The sequence below is a fragment of the Silurus meridionalis genome, chromosome 5 (genome assembly GCF_014805685.1).
Source record: "Silurus meridionalis isolate SWU-2019-XX chromosome 5, ASM1480568v1, whole genome shotgun sequence".
NCBI classification, from domain to species: domain Eukaryota; kingdom Metazoa; phylum Chordata; class Actinopteri; order Siluriformes; family Siluridae; genus Silurus; species Silurus meridionalis.
In genome coordinates, this window is record NC_060888.1 from 2,807,046 (window position 1) to 2,831,891 (window position 24,846).

Consider the following 24,846-nt stretch of genomic DNA (forward strand, 5'->3'; position numbering starts at 1 on the left):
TAGATTGGTGTGTGTTTATTTAGATTGGTGTGTGATAATAATGGTTGTAAAAAGTAAAGAAAACTGTGTGTAGTGAACGTTTGTGCGTGTCTGTGAGCATTAAGTGTGTTTGCATTGTGTTTGTTGGGTGGATCAGGAGGTGGTTTTGTCTGTGCAGTTAAGAGGAAGTTGTTTTTAGGGAATATTGGGTGTTTTGGTAGGAGTTGAAAAGATGAAAATGTGTTGGATGTTTGGACTGTGATTGTTGAGAGTGTGTAGTAAAATAAATGTGTGATTGTTTGTGTGTGGTGTGTATTTGTGTAAAATTGTAGAGGTTGTATATATGAGTTGAGGTTTGTGTGTGTGTGTGTGTGTGTGTGTGTGTGTGTGTGTGTGTGTGTGTGTGTGTGTTGTGTGTTGTGTGAGGTTTCATGAGATATTATGTGTGTGCAGATGTGTGAAATGTGGGTATGGACAGAGTGTTTGTTCCGCTTTATTGCTCACTGTACAATGTGGGAATTCCATCCTAATATTTACACACACACACACACACACACATATGCACACGCACACAAACAAGACCTGCAACCTCTTCTGCAGTAAATCTGCCCCAGCTCAGTATGTGTTTAGAGCCACAGAACCCCCAAAAAAAAAAAACACACACACACACACACACACACACACACACACACACACACACACACAAACACAAAACTTTAGCTGTTCCTCCTCTCACTTCTGAAGGTGTAGAATTGGCTATGCCATGTTTAAACCCCGCCTCCATCCCTCTGTCCATCCATTTATTGTGTTTGTTTTTGGCCTCCTTTGTGGGGTGTCATGGCTGCCTGCTGCTTTCCGGTTTTCTCCCTGAGTGGACTAAGGAGCCCAGAGTTATGGCGCAGGCCTCCCACTGTATTACACGTCTCAGGTTTACTGCCGTCATTAACTGTAAAAAACGACAGGCTCTGTAACAAAGGGCACATTAGGAGCTGGTGTGTGTGTGTGTGTGTGTGTGTGTGTGTGTGTGTGTGTGTGTGTGGTTCTGTGGCTCCAAACACACACTAAACTGAGGCAGATTTACTGCTGAAGAGGTTGCAGGTCTTGTTTGTGTGCATGTGTGTGTGTGTGTGTGTGTGCGTGTGTGTGTGTGTGTGTGTGAGTGGACAAAGGTTCAGCTGTGGCATTGTGCATAATCATCTCACACACTACACACACATGTAGGCTTCTGGGAAGATGTTCCACTAGATTTTATGGAGATTTGTGGAGATTCAATGAACTACAAGGATGTTAGTAAAGTCTGGTACTGATGTAGACGAGGTGAGGAGGCCTGGGGTGCAGTCAGCATTTATATTCATCCCAAAGGTCTCCAAAAGGTTTGGGAAGAGAAAGTTTCATGCAACTGCATTCAAGGACCATTTTTAACTATTGTTGGAAACGTCAGGTGTGTGGGAAGTGTTGGATTAGTGATAAAGGCAGTGGACTTTGGATCCAAAAGGGTGTGAGTTTAAATCCCAGTTACTACTTGTGTGCCCCTGAGCAAGACCCTCAACACCAGACTCATTTGTATGTATGAGATAAATAAAAAATCAGTCTGCATAAGGGCATCTGTCAAATACTGATAATGTAAATGTATTCTGATTCGGGCCAATCAGAATTGAGGATTTGACAGCTTTACTGTATGCCCATTTAATCATAAATTGTACAAGTTTATTTTCCGATAGCAGATAAAAGACGGTCTGCAGCAATTAGACTTTTGATGCTGAGTGCATTTTTAAAGCATTTAAATAAATAAAAATTATTTTTATGAAAATCCTATTAAATTCTTTTTAAAAAGAACTGTATTTTCAAAATTACATAATTGTTTATTACATGATGAGAATTGTATTTCACTAAAGAAGCTTTTGTCTGACAGTTCTGATGAACCTGAGCATTATCACCACGATCTTCTCCTCAGTTTCCAGGAGATGTCTATCTCGGCACGTTTCTGAGCAGGTGGTCTGTTCGGGCTCCTCCTTTGAAACAGACACTTTGTGCTAATTCGCGCTGTACGAGACGCAGCAGGGGAAGTCCGCTGCGTGTCTGATTAAATCAGGACGGAGGAATTCGGGTGACATTCAATAGTGCTTGTCATGAGCTCTTATCATTTCCTTGCTTGTGCATGCAGAGACACAGCTCTTGTTTGTTCGCCTCTGTTCTATTGCAGCCACAACAAATCTGTGCATTTTGGGATGTACTTTGGTGTGAAGCTGTGCAACATTAACATGAAATATGATCATATTTCTCCGTCTCGGTTTGGGTTTAATGTCCCGGCTTTAAGACCGGAGTGAGGTAATGGCCGTAACTCAATCCCACACTTCACATTCTGTCCTCCTCATCTTGCCTCGTCGTTTTGCTGCAATTGTAAACAGAAACGTGTTATCCTATCAACCGATTACACACCAGCGCTGAAGGCCCATGGCTGCGAAATAGAAATGAGCGTTATCGCAGAGTTCCAGCTGTGTGTCAGGTTTTATAATGCCGCTATTAACTTGTGTTATAAATACACATATGGTCAATACTTATGGCACTTTTAGTTCCAGATGTTCGTCAGTTTTTCTCCTATATTTAACTCACAGTGGTGGATGAAGTACCATACAAAACATACTTCTGCTTGAGCTACAGTATATGGGGAAATATATGACATATGATAAGTATTCAAAGTCCTGGTTTATTAATCATTTATTGCCATGTATTGCCATCAACTCAATTTATGTGAAAAGACTTGAGTGTTATTCTTAGCACACCAATCTATTAATAGCATATTGACGAGTCAAACACTGATTGATTTCTACTAAAATTATCACAAGCCCAAAACTTTCTATTCAACTACTCCAAAAAAAAAAAAAAAAAAACGCACAAAAAAGGCCATGGGTGTTGTGGCAGGTTCGAGTCAGAAGTTTCTTCCATCATATATTCCTCTCAAAATGATCTGCTTGTTGTTGAACTTTATGTCCATGCAACAGAGCGAGTGCTTGACCCTGATTGGCAGATTGCTGTGTGTTTGACCAGTTACGTTTTTATCCTCATAAATAAATAGGAACGTAAAATGTACAGTAGAAAAGGTAGTAAAAAGGTAGATATTTGACTTTTTTGTAATGTATTGAAATTAAAGTCTCCCCAAATGGAAATACTTCAGTAAAGTACAGATATGTAAACAAGCTAATTAAGGTTGATAACTAGTGATCCACAGCTTGTAGGCTACCAAAAATATATATATATTTATCTATACTAAAGAAAAGCATTTTCCATCCAGCAACTGAAGTACAGTAGCACTCCATTAAAAGAGAAATAAATTGGAAGGCTAAGAGATTGGTGAAAGCTCTGGAGGCTCTCGGACATTACAGTTTTAACGACTTGGTGATTGATTCATCCCTAAGCTCCAAAGGAAGCCGAAAATGGTCGACAAGAAGGTCAACAAGCATCCAGAGGTCAAACGTTCCCTCTTGAGTCTTGAGTCCCAACTATCAGAAAAATTCTTTGCTAAGCGGGATTTTTTATTGTAACATGGTAAAAGGGATAGAATAACACAAGATGCGCCATGCTGGTGGAGGACAACAAGTCACGTCTGGATTAGCATGCTGAAGTGAATTATTGTGTTGTCTTTCGACTACAGGAGCTAAAGTATTTTACACCATCTTTATGAAACATTATTCCTCGACCAGGGTCACTTTTCCTTGACCAAACTAATGCAGCTTCTGCATATAGTTTACATAGTTTTGGTGTTTAAAAACTAGATGTCTTGAAGACCTGTAGCTGTTACAAAGTATTGACACTGGAAAATCCTTCCATTTACAGTCACAGCATTTGGCCGATGCCCTTATTCAGAGCGACTTACATTTTCTCATGTTTTTATACAACTGAGCAGTTAAGGGCCTTGCTCAAGAGCCCAGCAGTAATAGGTTGGTGGTGCTAAGATTTGAAGATGTGAGCCTTTTAATCAAACGTAAAAACATCTTATCAACAGAGGTACCACTTCCACTGACAAAACGTACCACTGACGAAAAGTCTGCTGCTGTAGAGACTTTCTTAACATTTGAGTAAGAATTCGAGTTTGCAGTGGTGGACAGTAAAGAAGCAAATGTAATTCGTTATTGCACTTAAACCTTACAGACTCAAACAACAGGTTTAGTCTGAAATATGCCCTAGAGAGGCTTTCTAATATTTTCCCCTTCATGGCAGATCTTTATGTAATGATCCATTCTTACTGTTACACATTACATTACTGTTACACACTCCTTTAAAACAGTCCCCTTGCACAGTAATACAGTGTACAGTAATCCCAGCGTTCCTGCCACTTCTGGAATGTGTCCCAAGGTCTTCATTTCGAAGCAGGTCAAGCACCTACTGCGAATCGTGCCGGATCTCCAAAACTTTTTAAGATGGAAGAAGGCGAAGTCCGCAGGAGCCAAATCTGGCGAATAGGGTGGGTGCGGAAGTGAAATTGTGTGGATTGTTCGACGACTACCATCATGCACTAGATGCCAAATGGTTTCGACATTAAACTCGTTAAAGTCTTTCCGATCTCTTGTCATCTTCCAGTGATGTTCTTCCTCTCTTAACGTGCGAGTCACAACTCAACACAGCTCAAAACACCTCGGACTATTTGTTGCAGCATCGCCGTATGTCAACCGTAATGTATGTCATGGCAAACATCTCTATGGTTCCATGCAGGATTTCACATTTGCTCTTTGTTCTTACTTGCTGTCTGTGATGAAATCGCAGACGTGGTAACGCTAGTGGTCAGAATAGCACCAGTTACACAATCAGTCTACAAACTTATTGATACCACCTCATACTGACAGATTGGGTGGTTTCCACAACTCGTAGAAGCTCCACAATGAATATTTGGTGAACATCTTGGCAGAGGCAAACAAGATTTTAGCTCAATGTACTATTACATTGTAATTATCCACTAGTAAATAGCATATACTGAATATTTTCTTGCATTGAGCTCAGTGTAGCCAGGATAGACTCTGGATCGATCGTGAGGAAAAAGCACTTGCTGCAGATGAATGAATAAATAAATTATTTCAGAATGAATGAAACAGGTGATGACCTATAGACCCTCATGTTATGGATTAGCAGCCCAATGCTTACATACTGAGTAGAAAATGTTTTAACTACTAACTTTTTTTATTTAGAGAAACAGATACCTCTGAAATACCCACCCCCTCTCAAACCCTGCCCCCCACAGCAGACGTGTGCAGGTGGGAGTGTAACAGTAGCCCACTTTTATGGGCTAAAAGGTCACCATATGGCGACAGAAACAAACCCATAGACTTTTTTCACCTGTGGGACAAAATTTTTTTATCTCTCCCACAATTCTTCTGGTCTGCCACATCCTGAAAGATGATCTATTGGATTCAGATCCAGAACATAAAACAGATCCAGAACAGATCCCAAACATAAAGCTTTAGTCTTCTTGTAGCTCATCCACCTCATGGTTCAATGCTGATCAGATCATGCATCAAGTACGAGTGTGGACACCTGACCATAAGATTTGTATGTGCATTCTTAACAACTCATTTAACATTTAGTAATATAACTTCACTAGGGTTGAGGTCAGAGATCTTTCAATGGACACTCAAGAACTTCAACTCCAACCCATGGCATGCTGATCTTGAGGAAGCTGGCTTTGTACACAGTGGCGTTTTCATCCTGGAACAGGTTTGGCTCTCCTAATTCAAGTGAAAGGGAAAATGTCATCCTACCACATTCAAAGAATTGTGTAGTGATGGTCATTCATGATCGATTCGTTCATTTTAAACGAGTCTTTCATGTGACTCAGACGAACAATTTTTTTAAACGGTAATCGTTCATTTTTGCAAAATCTAAATGAAATAAATGAGTCAAAAAAGATTTCCTCAAGAACCGAGTCACTGAAATGATTCAATCTTCCTATCACTACAGTTGTGTGCGTCCATGTTTGTATTAAAGGTTTGAGGAAGAACCTCATATGGCTGGAAAAATCACGTGTCCCGATGTTCATATAGTGTATATACACCAATACTGATTTATTTATTGATTTTAGTCACAGCATTTTACACTATCTGTTTTTTTTTCCCCCTTTCATAATTTTACATTTGCAATAGCACAAGACACTGAAATGGACATTTGAACGCCACTCACACAAACACACAATTGTACAAATTTTAGGAGATAAAGTCAGGGTTGTTCCTTAGTCTCTACTCTTTCCACCAATTACATGTGCCTTTAGTGCATCATTTGTGTGTATAAATGTGTGTGTGTGTGTGTAGACACAGTGAGGAGATTGTGGCTTCTGCATAGCCCAATTGGTTTGGCTGGTGTTTTTTATTGAGGTAAAGGTGGAAGGCTTCCAGCAGCCACCTTTTGTTCTTTGTTTGCAGGCCGAGAGCTACATATGTTGCAGTTTAGCCCACGTCCTCTTCACCTAAATGGGTAATTGTGCAAGAATTATGCTCCCCGAGGCTGCCATTGGAGGGATTGAGTCGGGGACCACAGGGAAGGTTTAAGAGCATGGCAAGGCCTGAACCGTACCACCTAGATGGTATCAGATGGGGTGGATGTGGACGTGGAGGCCTGACAGGGCTCCTAGTGTTGATATTAGTAAAGTGAGCATGCTCATAACCTTTACCACTCAAACCGTCGAGTCCGCTAATCCGAAAGGCATGTGGTGATGTAGCAGAGCTACGGCTGGCTAGCATCAGGCTGCAGGTTTGTGTTTAGTCTGCGCACATTTTCCACGACTGCTCGTCATCCGTTTATTTTCCTTCTCTTTTTTTTTTTCTTTTCTCTCTGGCAGATAGGTGGCGATAGTTAATAACACGACTGTAGCCCTAAGTGCTACAAACACCCGAACACGTGCCAGCTTTGATCACACCCCGAGCGCTTTCGACAGCGAGGTAGTCGCTCGTTACGGCCGGCTCACGAGCGTGACACGCAGCTCCGCCACCGGAGCCTGTTTGTTTTTATTCCTCCGTGGTGCAGAAAAAGAGTCGAGGCGAGTTCAAAGCAGGCACGCATATGGACGCAAATGAATTCATGCTTGTGAGGAGTAGAAGAAAGAGCGCGGAGAAAAAAAACAGGCAGAGATGAAAGGCTGCTCGGTGGAATTGAAACCATTCAGGCCTCGCATGAAATTAAGCTGAACTGAGAGCTACAAAGACGGTTTTTGCAATCGCAGAGAAGCGTGAGGACACACGAGGAAGTGAGGCACGGAGCACTTCCTGTCCATGTCGCCGTAGCGGCACGAAGAATCCCAGAAAATCTGATTAAAGGCAGAAATTTCCATGCGGTAGTTCGAGCTAATTTATGCTATTCGTTTCCAGACAGTTTTTATTGTATTATTCAGCTTGAATTGTTGAATCTGATGAGGCAAACTTTGAAAAGTACACTACAGTATATAGGTCTATATACAAAAGTATTGGGACAACTGACTTTTTTAGCCATATGCGGTTCTTCTCCGAACTGTTACCACAAAACTGGAAGCACACAATTGTATAAGACGTCTTTGGATCTAGTACCAGGGAATTTTCCTTCACTTAAATTTGGAGACTCAAACTTGTTCCAGCATGACAATATCCCACTGCACAATTTCAACTCCATTAATATATGCTTTCCATGTTGAAATTGGAATGGAAGATCTTCTAGTGTAGATCTCCAACCTTATTGAACTGGATGAATTAGAACATTGACTGCAACCCAGGTCTCCTTACCGTACCTACATCAGTACCTGGGTTTCAGTCAAAGTTCCAATTCATCAAGATCAATAAGGTTGGAGCTCTACAGCAGGAGATCTTCAACCTTATTGAACTGGATGAAATGGAACATTGACTGCACCCCAGGTCTCCTCTTGCAGAGAAATGAGTCTCAGATATCTTGTGGAACATCTTCTTAAATGTCTGGAGGTTCTTATAACAGCATTATAACAGTGGAATGGGATGTTCAAAAGATACATAAGAATCTTGTGATCAGGTGTGCACAAAGTTTTGTTCATATCGTGTAGGTGATCATATCTGTGGTTTTTGTACAAGAAACGTTTTTGTGATATTTACATTGTATCTTGTGAATTATGGAAGGAGTTTCCAGCGCTCTGAAGTAAGACCACACATTTTTGTGACATTTTCAACAGTTTCAGAGTGAAAAAAACAGAGTGGTGAAGGAGCTACTGTTTGTAAAAAGCTATGACATGAGTTCTGTTGAGAATAGTGAGCGGTGCTTCATCACGGCAGCGTGCTGTCAATTGTTTTTACATAATTAAAGAGGCTTTTTTAAACTTCTTTCACTTTTTTCATGAAGAAGATGTTTTCATTATTCGTTAGAGAATCCTGAAGAATCTTTGATCTGCATCATAATGAAAGCTCACAAAGGTTCGTACGGGCTCATAAGGGCTTATACGGGCTCATAAGGGCTCGTAAGGGGTGGGCTGCTGAAATAGTGAAGGTTTTAATTACACTTGGGAGCGCAGCGGAGATGCAAATTATCCACCTTCATCACTGCTCCACATTAAAGAAGCTTTGATCCCGGTCATTAGAGGAGCCTGATTTTGGTCCAGGCCTTTTTTTGGGTCTCCGTATCCCCATGTGTCCCACTAACACCCCAGAAAAAAGCCTCATTTCCTCTTAGGCCTCGGCACGCCTGCTACTGCTAACCGCTAACGGTGCTATAAAAGATCCGTGCAGCCTTCTAATTATCTTTCCTCCTCGCTTTCCTCCTTTCTCTCTCGATCCATACCTACGTACGCAGAACTCTCTTGACTTATTCTGAGCCGACCGAGGGATGACTACACGCTAGCAAAATAGCCGCTCTGAAAAAACTAGCTTATGTGATAGCATACAGAGAAAAACGCTGGCGAGCGCAACCTGACAGATTAACACTCAATTTTAACATTATCAACATGTTTCATTCCAACTGGCCGGGAAAAAAATTGCGCCTTTGTTTTATGGCCGTGATATTTTTCAGGTTTTCGCTCCTTCATCTGTTTCCAGGCAGCATGGTTTCTTTCTGTCTGTGTAATGAAATTCTGCTTTCTTTCTCAAGAGAAGGAGAAATATGACAGCATGCTTTTTTTTTAATGCTCCGCTACAGCAGCCACATGTGTTCCTCCGACACATCTTTCATTACATAAACAATGGGGAGATTTACTGCTACCTGGATTTGTCCATTAACAGTCTTAGTAATCTTAATTAAATAAATCAATCAATCAATAATAAAAGCAAAAATTTATTTATTTATTTATTTATTTATTTATTTATTTATTTATTTATTTATTTATTTATTTTAATACTGTAAATCTGTACACATTAATTTGATAACACCAAACCCATTCTGGGGAAAAAATATATAAAAAGAGAATAAATAAATAATCAAACAAATAAATAAATAATAATTTATTTATTATTATAAAATTATAATATTAATGGTACTAAAATAAATAAACAAATATATATATATATATATATATATATATATATATATATATATATATATATATATATATATATATATATATATATATATATACAATGTTACATATACTTAAAAAAAATCATTAAAACGTCACAAATACCAAACATTTAAAAAAAAAAAATAAAAGAATAAAAGTAAATAATTAAATGAAATACAAATCTTCCCCCATCCCACCCCTACCACTCTGTGTTGGACGTCACGGTTGGAATTTCAGGATTTTTTCCTCTTGATTGCTCCTTCCACCTCCTAGACCTTGTGTGTGCGTGTGTGTGTGTGCGTGTGTGTGTGTGTGTGTGTGTGTGTGTGTGTGTGTGTGTGTTTATACACCAGTATGAATGGAGAAAGAGACCTTTTACAGCGTAGCACTTTCAAGTTGCTCCCCGAAGGAAAAAATAATAAGAGAGCCTTCTAAACCCGCTCGTGGGTTTGAGGAGCATTTGGGGGCTCCCTCGACTTTTCCCTCAGCCTTAGACCCTGTGTCTCCATCAGCCATTCCTCCACTAACACACACACCCACCTACACACACACACACACACATATATTCAGTGTCCATTTTAGAGGGCTTGAAGTCTACTGAAACATCCACACAACGTTTTTATTTTCATTGTCCATTATGTTTTTTTTCATAAACCTTTTGAAACGTCGAGTCGTATTAAAGCAAGACAAGTCGACTCACGTTGTCACGAAGAACACCTTGCTTTACTCATCCGAAAGTCTTTATCGGATTATAAACGTCTGTTGGGTAAAGCAGAGACCGCGGTGGTGGGGAGTCTTATTTGACGTCTGCAGCTGGACAGCTGTGCTGAAAGAAATTGAAATCAGATATGTACGGTGTATCACAGTAGACTACATCCTGCACTTCAAAGACTTCATTCGAGCTGCCTTGTAAAAAGATCATTTCTAAGTTGCATTGTTTCCTTAAGTCGGGAAAAAAGCGTGTGTTTTGTTTGCCACACATTCAGGCAATTCAACTGCACTTTCACACTTACAGACTGGTACTGGATACCAGTCCTGTTCTATAGTCTGAAATCCCAGTGGACATCAACGAGGAGAGTTCGCAACAATCTAGCCAGATAAGAAACTGATTATTTAAAAATATTCTCATTTCAATCCAATTAAAATGATGGACATCATCTCAAAGCAGCTTTACATCGATAACACGGTTCTAAAAGAGTTTGTAAGTTTGTTCCTTGTAATTGTGTGTTTGTCATTAATGAGTGGTCCGGTGGCGACTGTGGTGAGCAAAAACTCCCGGAGACTTCATGAACCTTGAGAGAAACCAGACTCAAAAGGGAACCTATTAAATGTAACCCGATCCTGAGCCATTTCAGCAGATTGTGGATATTAATTTCAGTCGAAATCCATCCTCAAAGTTCTTCTCATGATCACTTTCTCTAAAGGGGGCAGTGTGAAAGATTCAAGCATATGAACGGATCTGAAGCCTGCTGTAAACTCCTGTAGAAAGTACTGAAGCTGTGTTTACATTGTGAGCGGACATGATGATTTGAGGTCAATGCATTAACCGGGAATTAATACATTTGTGTTCTAAATGATGTACTACGCACTATTCATGTACATTATGTTTTCAATCATTTAGTGTTTGTGCGTAGCATATAACGTCATTTTGAATATGCATGCTATCATCTAGTGTAATCTTTCTAGCTGTCTGTCTGTCTGTCTGTCTGTCTGTCTGTATGTCTGTCTGTCTGTCTGCTTAATTGTCTGTCTGTCTGTCTGTCTGCTTGATTGTCTGTCTGTCTGTCTGTCTGCCTGTCTGTCTGTCTGCCTGCCTGTTTTCTGTCTGCCTGATTGTCTGTCTGTCCGTCTGTCTGTCTGCCTGCCTGCCTGTCTGTCTGCCTGCCTGCCTGCCTGTCTGTCTGTCTGTCTGTCTGTCTGTCTGCCTGTCTTTTTGTCTGCCTGATTGTCTGTCTGTCTGTCTGTCTGTCAGTCTGTCTACGTGGGGTCAATAATAGATTATTTCATTATTAACATGGAAAAAAGATCTGGAATGGAATATAAATGTTTGTAACTCAGTATAGAAAGTGCTTTTGAAGTGGGGAAAAAAACGTGTCAGGCATGCAGAGTCGGAATCTTCTATCAGTTTCCGCCCCAGCATTCATTCATTCACACGTCGCTACAGGCTACTCGTTTTCTTTTCTTTTTTTTTAAGCTCAGCAGGTGGTTTTTTTTTCTGTTAAATTCTCACTTATATTGAAACAGCTTTAAATTGCTTGATTATATTCCCCCAGTGCAGGCGACTGATTTATTGTCCAGAAAGAGTGAGTGAATAAAACAGTGAAGAGATCTAATGAAAGAAAGGGGTAAAGGGGCGTTTCAGTGTGGCGAGACGATTGCCCCCGTCCAGCAGTGCGCCTCTGACGGCAGCCATTCAATGGCTGATAACGATTCTATTATTTTCAGTTCTAATGAAGGGTTTGTTGTCGCCTCGAGGTAGAGGCCTGTGCTGAATAGAGCTGCTTTTCAAGCACCGAGTTCGAACAAATGCTCCCAGTCGGCATGAAACACCTGTTAAAGGAAAAAAGAACAGGAAGAACAGGACGAAAGAAAGAAATTGTAATGCTACAGGATCGTAACTCATGTCCGAAAGCTCACCTGAGAGCGGAATGAGGAACTGATAGTTTAAGTGTGTGTGTGTGTGTGTGTGTGTGTGTGTGTGTGTGTGTGTTAGAAAGAGAAAGGTGCCTTGAGGGTTTAGGTCCCTACTAGTAATTTTTCTGTTTGGTCCCCACTAGCAATTACTGTTATTATTATATTTTGCACATTTTTTAATCAAAAGTAAATACACAAAGAAAAGTATGTATATATATATATATATATATATATATATATATATATATATATATATATATATATATATATATATATAAAATACACATATGTGTACTTATTTAGTTATGGTCAGGGTTGTGCTGGACCCAGAGCCTCTCCCAGAAAGATGTAATTACACAATTGTTGGGACACACAAACTTGTTTACACTCATTCATGCAGAGTTTCGGTTTTACATAGTCACTTAGCATTACCAGGCTGTTTTTGGGAGGAAAATCGGTGAACCTGGAGGAAACTCCAGACGTATGGGAAAACACTGCAGCTGCTGTAGCATCCGGACATGCAGGTAATAAGCAACAGTAATAATTATTTCAGTAGACAGTACTTAAATATATGAGTGTGTGTGTGTGTGTGTGTGTGTGTGTGTGTGTGTGTGGCCACAAAATCTATCTATCTATCTATCTATCTATCTATCTATCTATCTATCTATCTATCTATCTATCTATCTATCTATCTATCTATCTATCTATCTATCTATCTATACTTCTTTCTGTCTGACTAGCTATCTGTCTGTTTCTCTGTCTGTTTCTCTGTCTGTCTGTCTGTCTGTGTTTGCAGAGATAGCATCGTAATGATGTATGATATGATTATTGATAAAGTTGATTATTTTTCTGTAACTGTGGTTTAAATTTGCGAAACACAAATCAAACACACAACCCTGTTACAGAGAAATACACATTAAGCAGCAACACAGAGGGGGCGTGGCCGAGAGGAGTGATGTCAGCATGCACTGATTGGTCAAAAGAAACGTTCCAAATCCAACAAAGCACTGTTGATCCAGAAACACGTCCTGCTAGAAGTAACGATGTTCCTCCAGATAATAATGCATGCTAATAAACTGCTGTTTCTATAGTTACAGCTCATTCCTCCAGATAATAACACATCTGCATTCATCATCTTTACACACAATTGGCAAACACGTGCTGCGCTGACGTGTGTGTGTGTATGCGCGTGTGTGTATGGGTGTGTGTGTGTGTGGGTGTGTGGGGCGACTGTGGCCTTTGGACGGCTGCTTAATTCCCCTAGAAGTATTCCGAGCTAGACCAAACACACACTGCATCGGATAAATAGAGACATGGAAAGAATCTTGGAGAGATTTTAACATGGCAGCTCCTTCACCTGTGTGTGTGTGTGTGTGTGTGTGTGTGTGTGTGTGTGTGAGAGAGAGAGAGAGAGAGAGAGAGAGAGATCTCCTGCATGTGGGAAGGAGTGTGGCACATTTGTGTAAATAAATAAAGAAGCGTTTTTAGGTGTATTGCTTCTACTTCTGTGTGTGTGTGTGTGTGTGTGTGTATTTTCTATATCAATGTGTGTTGTGTGTGTATGTGTATTTTGGTGTTTGTATATATTCCTTATTAAGTTGAGTGTGTGTGTGTGTATGTATGAGTGTGTGTTTGAGTGTGTGTGTGTGTGTGTGTGTGTGTGTGTGTGTGTGTGTGTCCACACAGAGCTGCTCTCTGAGCCTTGTGCAGTCGGGGGTTAAACTCTGCTCTCTGGTTCCTGCTCAGAGTTAAACCAACATAGACGCTGGAGAGAGGAAACAATACTCCAGTGTTTGCTCTCTGCTCACTCCTTAGTTCTGTTACAATAATACACCAGCTTAGCCTGATTAGTGTTCCCACAGAGCCTCACACACACACACACACCTCGGGCAGCATTTCTCACTCTTACACGACGAAAGATTCTGCTCACTCGTGCAGCTTTGTAAATAAATCTCACCTATGTTATGAGCTTTCGAACTAAACACTGCTATCCAGTAGTGTGTGTTTATTTGTGTGTCGTTGTGTGTGTGTGTGTGTGTGTGTGTGTGTGTGTGTGTGTGTGTGGGTGTCTGCCTCTGATTGTTCAGAAGGCGTTGATTAATTTCCCATTGCAGCAGCTCTGACACTATCACATCACAACCTAATATTAATGCTAGTGGAATGCTGTTTCTTTATTTACAGCTCAATGCACAGCAGATTTCCAATGTAAGGAGATTTTTATTTCAGATTTAGGTATGGATTTAGGGTTAACCCTAACCCTAACCCTAACCCCAGCCACTAGGGTTGCACAAGCCTTAGTGCCGGTCCCAAGCCCGGATAAATGGGGAGGGTTGCGTTAGGAAGGGCATCCAGATGTAAAAACGTGCCAAATCAAACATGCGGATGGTCCGCTGTGACGACCCCTAATGGGAGAAGCCGAGGGAAAGTATAGTATATAGTGGAGCAGCTGTTTAACACTCGGTGGGAGTTTGATGGCCACAGGCAGAAATGATCTCCTGTGCATCATATGTCTTGGTATAAACAGCAATAGAATAAAAAACTGAGTGTTTTTTTATGTAGTGTTGGAACCAGCTATGTGTGCTGTGACCTAACACACGATCGTTTATCCACATTATTTTTGTTTGCTGTTATAATAACCTTCACTCTTCTGGGAAGATTTTGTGGAGATTTGTGGAGATAGCAGTAGATCTTCCGCATCTTCCAACCCATGTAGAACATATCTTCATGGAGCTGGCTTTGTGTACTTTGCACAGTAGACATTATAATAAACCATTGTGCGAAAAACGATATTAATAGCTGGAAATGTCACCAAAACCCAAATGTTTTGTCCATATAGTGTGTTTCTGCATTTCCGTAACCTATAACTGTACATTATTGATTTATATCTCATGGCTGTGATTGTTCCATAAGCTTCTAGAATTTGTTTAAAATTTGTTTAAAAGTTTTTGTTTTCTTGCCATCATCTTTGGAAGAACCTTTGCTGAACTGTTCTTGGTGTTCTTGTGTGTGTTTCAGACAATGTTGAGCCTCCAACCAAGCCTCCTCCAATGGCAGCGGAACCCTGCCTCCAAACAGCATCAATGGATCAAGCCGGGCAGCCATATGGTAAACACACAAAACACACACACACACACACACACACACACACACACACACACACTCACACACACACACACACACACACACAGCTTTGTCGAGTTGCTTGATTCCTTGATTTGGTGTTAACTTCATATCTGATGGAGATTGTTAGGAGCAAATCCCAGTTCTCTTATCTCAGCACTGTGTATGTTCTTATCATAACTACGATCCCATGGTGCACAAACACTTCATTGTTCTAGGCCTTCTTGCTTCTATTAAACCTTGTTTGATGCTGACTGCACTTGTAGAGATTTCAGAAGTTTTCAGGAATTTGAATATTTTAGCTATGAATTAAATTGCAAGAGATTTCTGGTGTACTAAGTTTGTACTGTGCAGTGACATAAGTTGAACTAAACCAATCCAACTACAGTTTGACTCAACTGAATGATCTTGAACTGCATTCCTAAAAATATATGTCACTTCACCTGAACTGAATTGGATTAAGTAATCGAGATTCTGAGATTATTCTGAAATGAATTAAACTTAACAAGTTATTTAACTGAGTCTTTAGAAAAAATCTGAAATATAATCATTTGGATTAGAATAAACTGAACAGGTCTGACTGAAACTACACTCAGTTTACTGAAATGATTGAATTGTATTCAGACTGAAATGAACTGACTTGATTGTGACTCAACAGAACCAGAATTAAACCTAAAGATGAAATGAATGTAACTGGAGTGGAGTCGAATAAACTGGTTTGAATTTAAATGAATCAGATTTAACTGAAGTAAACTGACTTCAGTTGCACTGATTTTAGGTCATGCTAAAGTGAACGATTTTGGAATAAAATAAAATAACCTGATTTAAATTAAACTAATTCATAAATAAACCTGAACCTGAAATGAATGCAACTGGATTGCAGTAAAATGAACTGGTTTAAATTAAAACTAATTAGACTGAACTAAAGTAAACCAACTTCAACTGGACTGATTTGGGGTAATGATAAAGTGAATTATTTTTTTAAAGAGATAAACAAAACTGATCTAAATTAACTGAATCAGATGAAAATAAATAAACGCAAATCAACTGGTTTGGTATAATCCAAAATGTATGGACTGCGCCGATTACACCGAACTGAATTGTATCCACAGTAAAGCCACGCTTCAGCCAGCCCATGAAGATGCGCAGACGTTTTCGGGAACAGCCTGTAGGCAGCTCAGTGCGATTAAACTGCGTGGCCACAGGAAACCCTCCACCTTGCATTACTTGGTGGAAGGACCAGGAGCAGATTCCCACCCCCACCAGAGCCAAACGGCCTCAGTGGACCCTAACTCTGAAGAACCTGCAGCCACAAGACAGTTCTCGCTACACCTGCCGTGTATTCAACACCGCAGGGCAAATCAACGCCACCTACACGGTGGAGGTGATTGGTAAGTTCATGGTGTGATAATGACTGAGTAAAATGTCACGCTTACTTCCTGTTATTAAAACACCTGCGATAAAATTGTTAATCAAATTTACAAGTATGATTTAACTGGTTCAAATTCTATGGAGGACCTGGTTTAAAAAATGCTCTGTCATTTTCAGAGCGTACAAACGCAAAACCTTTGCTGACTGGAAACCACCCTCTGAACACGACGGTGGAACTTGGGGGCACGGCCTTATTCCAGTGCAAAGTCCACAGCGACGTGAAGCCTGTGATCCAGTGGCTGAAGCAGCTCGAGCCGGGTACAGAGCGGCGCTACAACACCACCCTTGAGATCGGCGGTCAGCACTACATGGTGTTGCGCACCAAAGAGGCGTGGCCTCGACCTGACGGCTCGTATCTCAACAAACTGGCCATCGTCAAAGCCCGGGACGAGGATGCTGGGACGTACATTTGCCTCGGAGCAAATTCTATGGGATACAACTTTCGCAGTGCCTACCTCACTGTCCTTTCAGGTGTGTATGAATGACTTTAACAGAGATGGTTTGTAGTGGTGTAAAATCCTGGTAGGCTGAAGACATGGGAGCCCAAATAATTTTTTTTATCGATGTGGTGGTATCAAAGCGTTTTGAGACTTGCTCTGTTTACAAGAAAGTTCTTTATATATCTATGTTTCCACACTGTCATTTTTAAAATAGTCCCCTTGCACAGCAATACAGTGCCCCCAGCATTCCTGCCACTTCTGGAACATGTCCTGGAAATCTCCTTTTCAAAGCGTATCAAGCTCCTATCTGCCATTTGGTATGACTCTTCGCAATGGTGTCAAAACAGTGACCTTTGAGCAGCATCTTCATCTTCAGGAAAAGGGCAAAGTCTGCAAAAGACAGTAGGGTGGTTGCGGGAGTGAGATCATGTGGATTGTTCTGTGACGATCATCATGCCCAAGTTGCTGAATGGTTTCCACATTTCTCTGATCTTGAGCTCATTGAAGGTCTACCTAATGTTTCGTCGTCTTCCGTCGTCTCTTGAAGCTCCACTGTACCGTATTTCATATCAAACGTCTCTGCGGCAGATTTGCCCAGTTTTATGCAGAATTTCACATTTGCTCTTTGTTTTAACTTGCTTTCAATGATGACGTGGTAACTCACGTGATCAGAATAGCACCAGTTACACCATTAGTCTTAAGACCCTTTGATACCACCTCATAGAGATTTAACCATTCGTTGATTACCTGCTTGTTTTTGCAAGTCCTGATTAATATATTTTTAATTATTTGTGTTAACAAGGTGTGTATTTTGTGTAATGCAGATACCCCCGTGGAGAAACCTGTCCCCAGCTCACCTGAACTCTGGCCTTCCTTGGCCTTTGATCATCGGCATCCCAGCTGCCGCTCTGCTCATGGTTGGCACGATAGTGTTGTGGTTGTGCCATAGTCGCCTCCGTCACGGCCCCCTACCCCATCGCTCTGCACCCTACCGAGAGCGCCATGGTCCTGATAAGGATCCCAGCATTCCCAGCAGGGGCAGCCCTGACTTCCCCAACCACAGACTTATGGGAACGGGATCCCCGGGCTTCGGTGGCCCAGCAAAAACTTACGCCAAGGTTTACACGGACGTTCACACCCACACCCATACGCACACACACTCGCATGCTCACGTGGAGGGGAAAGTACACCAGCATTTTCACTACCAGCGCTAACAGGTTTAGCTGTGCCTCAAATGATAAGCTAACTGAGCTAATGCTGCTAGCCTGCTTTACATGAACAGTGGGTCTTCTGTTTAGGTCAGGACGCTGGATCGAGACTGCATTACGCTTGAGCACTGACGGTAAGGTTCAAGGGGAAAAAAAAGCCAATCGTGGAACCTATTCATGCTGTAGATCTTCCAGTAGACCACATTCACCTTGAAAATTCTCAGTGCAGGAAGAATCATGTTTTGTGTGTGTTTTTTAATTGAATTGTTTCGTATTAAACTATAAGTCATTGCACACCTAAAACTTATCAAGGTCCTGGAGACCAAATGCAAAGCCACCGAACACACTGACTGTAGTCCATCTCTGGAAACTCTTTACCAGAAGGAAAGGGACCACAAGCTACTGACCAGGTATTATTTGGGTGGTGTTTCATTCTCAGCAGTGCCCCTGTCTGGGTGGCTATTGTGTTAAGTATAGCAATGCTTCAAGGATTTTAGCCTCAGCATCACAAGGTCTTCCAGTGAGTACCAGTACAACAAGGAGGTAAAATCCTGAAAAAACTTTAATGTATCCTTTAATGAACCTTTAACCAATGTATCCCCTGGGTAGGTATATGGTAACTCAAATTTTTAAGTAAAAATCTTTTTCTCTTTAAAGGGGAGGAGAGGTAGTAGCTTAGTGGTTAAGGCATTGGATTTTGGATCTAAAGGTCATAAGTTTAAATCCAAGCCACACCAAGATGCCACTCCTGGGCCCCTGAGCAAGGGGTTAAGGGTCTTGCTCCAGGGCCCAGGCTGGGATTTGAACTTGCAACCTTTGGATCCAAAGTCCAATGCCTTAACCACTAAACTACTGTCTATATCTTTATTTTTATTATTCTTTTGTTTTATCTATCTGAACTGTTTTGGTATTTAAAAAAATGCAGAAAAGATGAGAAAGATGGTTGGAGTCTACATGTGACATTTTCATTTTATTACTTAGAACCTGTCAGCTATTTACATTTAGCTGTTCTTCCCTGGTGTATCATACACTTTCAATAAAATGGTTCTTGAAGGGTATTTAGGAGTTCCTCAGGGTATTATTTTAGGTAGGGAGACATTGCCAAAGGGTTCTACATGGAACTTTACTCAAAGATTTTCTAGAAATACAGTAAAAGAATCCTTATAGATACAACGGTAGATGACAGAAAACCTACAAGGTAGAATCTGAGCAACATACATACACACACTCACACAAACCCAGAATTATACTGAGAATGAACCTACTCTCAGAGACCCTGGTCAGTGGTGGTTCCTCGGTGGTTTCTTTCCCCTGGTAGATTCTGTAGATGGACTACATTCAGTACACAAGAAACATACACAGCACGCTATAGTGATATGTGGGTGTCTATGAATCGTGGATGAGGATGCGCAGTTTTGTGTACAGTGTGTATGTTCATTTAAATAAGTGTATATCAGAAGCCCATACTGTGGATTTGTGTTTTTATTTTTATCTCAATTTTCTGTTTCTAATGTGATTCCTTTGTGAAGACTGGGAGATTTTATTGTTTTGTTTTGTTTTGTTTTTTTTTTTTTGTAAAAGTTGCTTTTTCTTGTGTTTTGCTTTAACGTTCTCATCTATTTTTTTCCAGTATGTGCATATTCATCTGATTATATGCAGTATTACGATTGTTTTTTCATGTCCAGAGTATGCAAAAATCAGAGAATAATCGTTAAGCCATACGATGCATTTACATGCAATATTTGCAAAGTTTGTTTTGTATCTAAGACTTTTTTTATATATTAAATTACTTTTTTGTGACAATCTTGTGTTGAGATTATCGTGTTATACAATATGGAGATAAATGAGATCCCAAGGCCTTTTCGTGTTTGTTTTATAAAGTTTTCTCTACTGCTTCATGGACATTGCGATGTCACTGTGGTGCTGATGTAAGCATATTATAATATAGTATTTTTGTAATAAACAAATGATGGTCTGAGTATTTTTTTTTTTTTTAATGAAAAAGTTTTTGCCTTCCAACAATAAATATGACCAAAAAGTCTCCTTTATTCGCTTTGCTTTTTTTTGTTTTATTTATTTAAATGAGGAAACTATTTAGAAAAAAAAAAAATACTAATTAGGACAAAAGTATTGGGACACCTGACATTTTCAGCCATATCTGTTTTTTTCCAAACTGGGGACACTCAATTCTATAGGGTTTCTCTAGATGTAGTAAAATGAAATATTCCACTCCTTTGAGATAGGACAACCCGAACCTTTGCCAGCATGACGGTGCTCCTGTGTACAAAGCCACCTCCATAAAGATATACTTCCCATGGGTTGGACTGGAAGATCTCCTGCTATATTCTAATGTTAGTTCCTCCAAACGGACCTCCTTTGCAGTGAGAATAAGAATCAGGCCACGACTGAGGTATGTGTTGACTTTGTGTTTGACGCTGTATTAGTTTAGGAGAGGAACGCAGTGAGAAAATGAAGAGCCACAGTCCCAGCAGGATCTTCTGCTTATTAATACTGAGTTGGGTTACAGGCGTGAAGGTGTGGGCTGTTGAAGTTTCACATTCTGTGAGGCAGGTCAGGATCTATTCTAGAAAAATAACCCGGATGAGACCATTCTGTAAATATACCAATCACCAGTCCACCATTTTTTTGGAGTTTAAAATTGAACCACATGGACACAGAAAAGGCAGTGTTAAAGTTATTTATCCACCTTTGGCAAAAAAGGTCCTTTTGGGATTGAAACATGCAACATCCTTGCATTAAAACTTCAGTAACACTGATCTAATCAAGTCATTTATGCATTAATGTATTTATCTAGAGCAACTTACATTTATCTCATTCATCCAGCTGAGCAGGTATGGGCTTAAGGGCTTTGCTCAGGGGCACAGGAGTGGCAGTTTGGTGTGGCTGGGATTGGAACACACACCCTTCGGGTTCCAAAGTCCAATGCCTTAGTCCAATGCCATAACTGATAATTTACCCGTTACCTGCCCACAAAAGCTTTCACAAAAACCCTCACATCTTTTTTCATTTGCAAAAACATGTTCATTGAAAAGGAGCTACACTGCCCTCTACTGGTCTTGTATAGTCATTAAAAAACTGGGCCTTGAAAAATATTTGATGTTCGACCTTTTTATTTTTTATATATTTTTCTTAATTTATTTACTTTTTTATACTGAAAAGACATTAATTGAAGCATGTAAGAAGGAAAAGTTCCCGCATGGAATCTGTGAGCTCAGAGTGAAGCGTAATGAAGAAAATGTTTGAAAGAAGAGTTTTTGTTAGTAGTCTGATGTAAATTTAAAAAAGAGAAACTGCTTCCAAAAATCTGTAAAAAGCATGAAACTAAAAAAGAGAAAAAACCTGTATATTCACACAGCAATGTGTAGCTCAAGTCAAGTGGCTTTTATTGTTATTTTGAACATATATCTTAAAGTACACAGGGAAATTATACAACATGGGTGTTAATGCAAGTAAATTGTCAATATATTAATACAAAAAATACTCTGTGTGTGTGTGTGTGTGTGTGTGTGTGTGTGTGTGTGTGTGTGTGTGTGTGTGTGTGTGTGTTTTGCTGTTGTACTATCAAGGAAATACGATACTAACCACTAGAGGGAGCCAGTGACATTAATGTCGAATAAAACTGACACACTGAATGTTCCTTTTAGTCTTGTACACATTAAAATGTACATTAATTTCAGATTATCATAATTTAGACATTAAATACATGCGTTAATAAATGCTGTTAAATGAAAACAAGCAAATACGTGTTTTTTCTTAAGTTTTCCAATATTAATGGAATCTTTATTGAAAAAATAAATAAAATAATATATTTTATACACTTTCATATACTCAGGTCATGAGAAAGTGTAAAATGGATCATTTATATTATATTATATTATATTATATTATATTATATTATATTATATTATATTATATTATATTATATCATATCATATTTTCAGGCCGAACATTAAAACTCCTGACAGTGCATGATGGCACCTGTATTGTAAGAACTGGACCATAAAGCAATACAAAAAAATGAGCCCTGGTCTAAAAAATCCCATTTTCTTTTGCATCACATTATACTAACAGTTAAAAAAACACCCCAGGCAGGAAGAAGTCATTCTGCAGGAGGGAGTATGGTGCTGTGGGTGATGTTCAACTGTAAAATATTGGCTCCTGGCATTAATGTGTGACGTTACTATGACAGGTACCACCTACCTAAACACTTTTGCAGACTCCCTACAGTTACACCCCTAAATAGATATGCATTAGCATGCTAATAACAGTGACTAGCATGATAATAACACTTTTAAGCAGGATAAACGTTCAGGAATGCTTTGAGTAACCTGATAAGCATGACTCCAGATTTTACACAGAAGATCTGCTGAGAACATCCTGGTGCCAGGAACCACTGGACACCCTAGTCAGAGATGTTTTGGTGGCAAAAGCAGGAATTACACCATATAATGCAGGTGGATTTAATGTTATGGCTGATATATAGTACAAATATGGAGAAAATATTGGGATATGTGGGTCAAAGGGTCACATTGTGTGTGTGTGTGTGTGTGTGTGTGTGTGTGTGTGTGTGTGTGTGTGTGTGTGTTTAACCACCTGACCTGATAAATGGCACCTGCAGATGTGAGATTAGGACAAATGAAGAACGATCTTTTAGCCCTGCAGCGATTCGGCAGCTGATGAGAGGAAAAATTTAAGAGCTTTTGATCTGGTGGATTTGAAGAAGCTCCGCCCCATCAGGAAGTTCAGTGCAGGTTCTTGAGCCGCTGCAGGATCTTGAGCGACACGTGGATGAGTGAAAACCTTAAGCGCCTGTTATTCACTTACACATGAACAGACATGTGGGACATCAGCGGTGTGTTTAATGTTGACACCAACTCTCAGCATTACAGCTGATTATTAGAAAAGACACACACCACACAGACACACACACACAGACACACACACACACACACACACACACACACACAGACACAGACACACACACAGACACACAGACACACACAGACACACAGATGTACACATGCACACATGCACACATATACACACACACACACGTACACACACCACACAGACACACACACACACACACACACACACACACACAAACACAGACACACACAGACACACAGACACAGGCACACACACACGCACACACATGCACACATACACACACACACACACGCACACACACACGCACACACACACGCACACACATGCACACATGCACACACACACACACACACACACACATTCTGAAGCCACTGAAGTGTGTGTTTACAATCGAAATTATTTTAGATTGTATTAGAAATCTGCAGTACAGTGTTACAGATCAAATAAAAACATTGAAACAGAGAGCAAGTGAGACAGACAGACAGACAGACAGACAGTGAGGGGAAATAAAGACAAAGAATAAAGAGAGACACAAACAAGAAAAAGAGAGAAAAAATAGAGGGGGGGTTATGGATAAAAAGACAAAAAAGAGACACAGGCCGACAGACAAACAGACAAACAAGCAAACAGGCAGGCAGAGAGAAGGAAATAGAGATGAAAATAATGAGAGACACAGACAGATAGAGTGATAGTGCAGAGAGAAAGAATAGAGAGAGAAGCAGACAGTCAGACAAAGAGGGGAAATAAAGAACAAGAATAAAGAGAAAACAGAAGACAGACAGATGGAAAGAGAGGAGAAATCAAGCAACAAAGACAGACAGAGAGACAGATAGTGAGGCATTCAAACGGAGAGACAGACAGACAGACAGACAGACAGACAGACAGACAGACAGACAGACAGAGAAAAGGAAACAGAGAGAAAGAATAAATAGAGACAGGCAGAAAAGAGATATAAATATATAGAGAAGGAATTATGGACAGAGAGAGAAAAAAATAGAGACAGAAAAGCAAATGGGCAGACAGAGATAAAAATAGAGATAAAAATAAGACACAGAGAGATAGAGCAGAGAGAAAAGAGAGAGAGAGAGAGAGAGAGAGAGAGAGAGAGAGAGAGAGAGAGAGTCTCTAAAACACATACACATGGCACATCAGTAATAAAGCTTTTGTGAAACCACACACACACACACACACACACACACACACACACACACACACACACACACACACACACACACACACACACAGCAGACATACTTGGATTAATTAATTATTTATTTTTTATTTTTTTGTTCCATTCTGCATTTTCTGCTTCTGTGTGATTTTTTCACTTCACAGCTCTGACTCTCACGAGAAGCTGTTAACCATCACGGCTCATCAGCTCTCCGCATTACAATACACACATCTGACCTGAAAATTGAAAGCTGAGAGTGATGTGGAACATTCAGTGTGGTTTCTGCTCGCTGTACCTTCCTGTTTACGTGAACGCACGGCTTTACACTGCACAGCCAATAAAACCAAAACGAGAACCTGCACAGCACACTGCGTATTCATACCACTGAGAGACGAAAGAGCAGAATCAGATCATGGACAAAGAATCAAATAATCACATTTATGCTTAGTTACACATTTTATTAGGATTTTATAAAAAAATTAAAAT

General features: G+C 40.1%; 1 protein-coding gene across 1 annotated transcript in view; it reads left to right on the top strand.

The window, feature by feature from the left end:
* fgfrl1b (fibroblast growth factor receptor like 1b) overlaps positions 1-19,013 on the top strand; it is a 39,049-nt gene extending 20,036 nt beyond the window's left edge. Inside the window, exons 4-7 of the mRNA XM_046848725.1 lie at positions 15,095-15,184; positions 16,312-16,590; positions 16,748-17,101; positions 17,895-19,013. Coding sequence (XP_046704681.1) covers positions 15,095-15,184; positions 16,312-16,590; positions 16,748-17,101; positions 17,895-18,019 — 848 coding nt within the window. The 3' untranslated portion in view covers positions 18,020-19,013. The remainder of the gene's footprint in view (positions 1-15,094; positions 15,185-16,311; positions 16,591-16,747; positions 17,102-17,894) is intronic.
* The last annotated feature ends 5,833 nt before the right edge of the window (positions 19,014-24,846 follow it).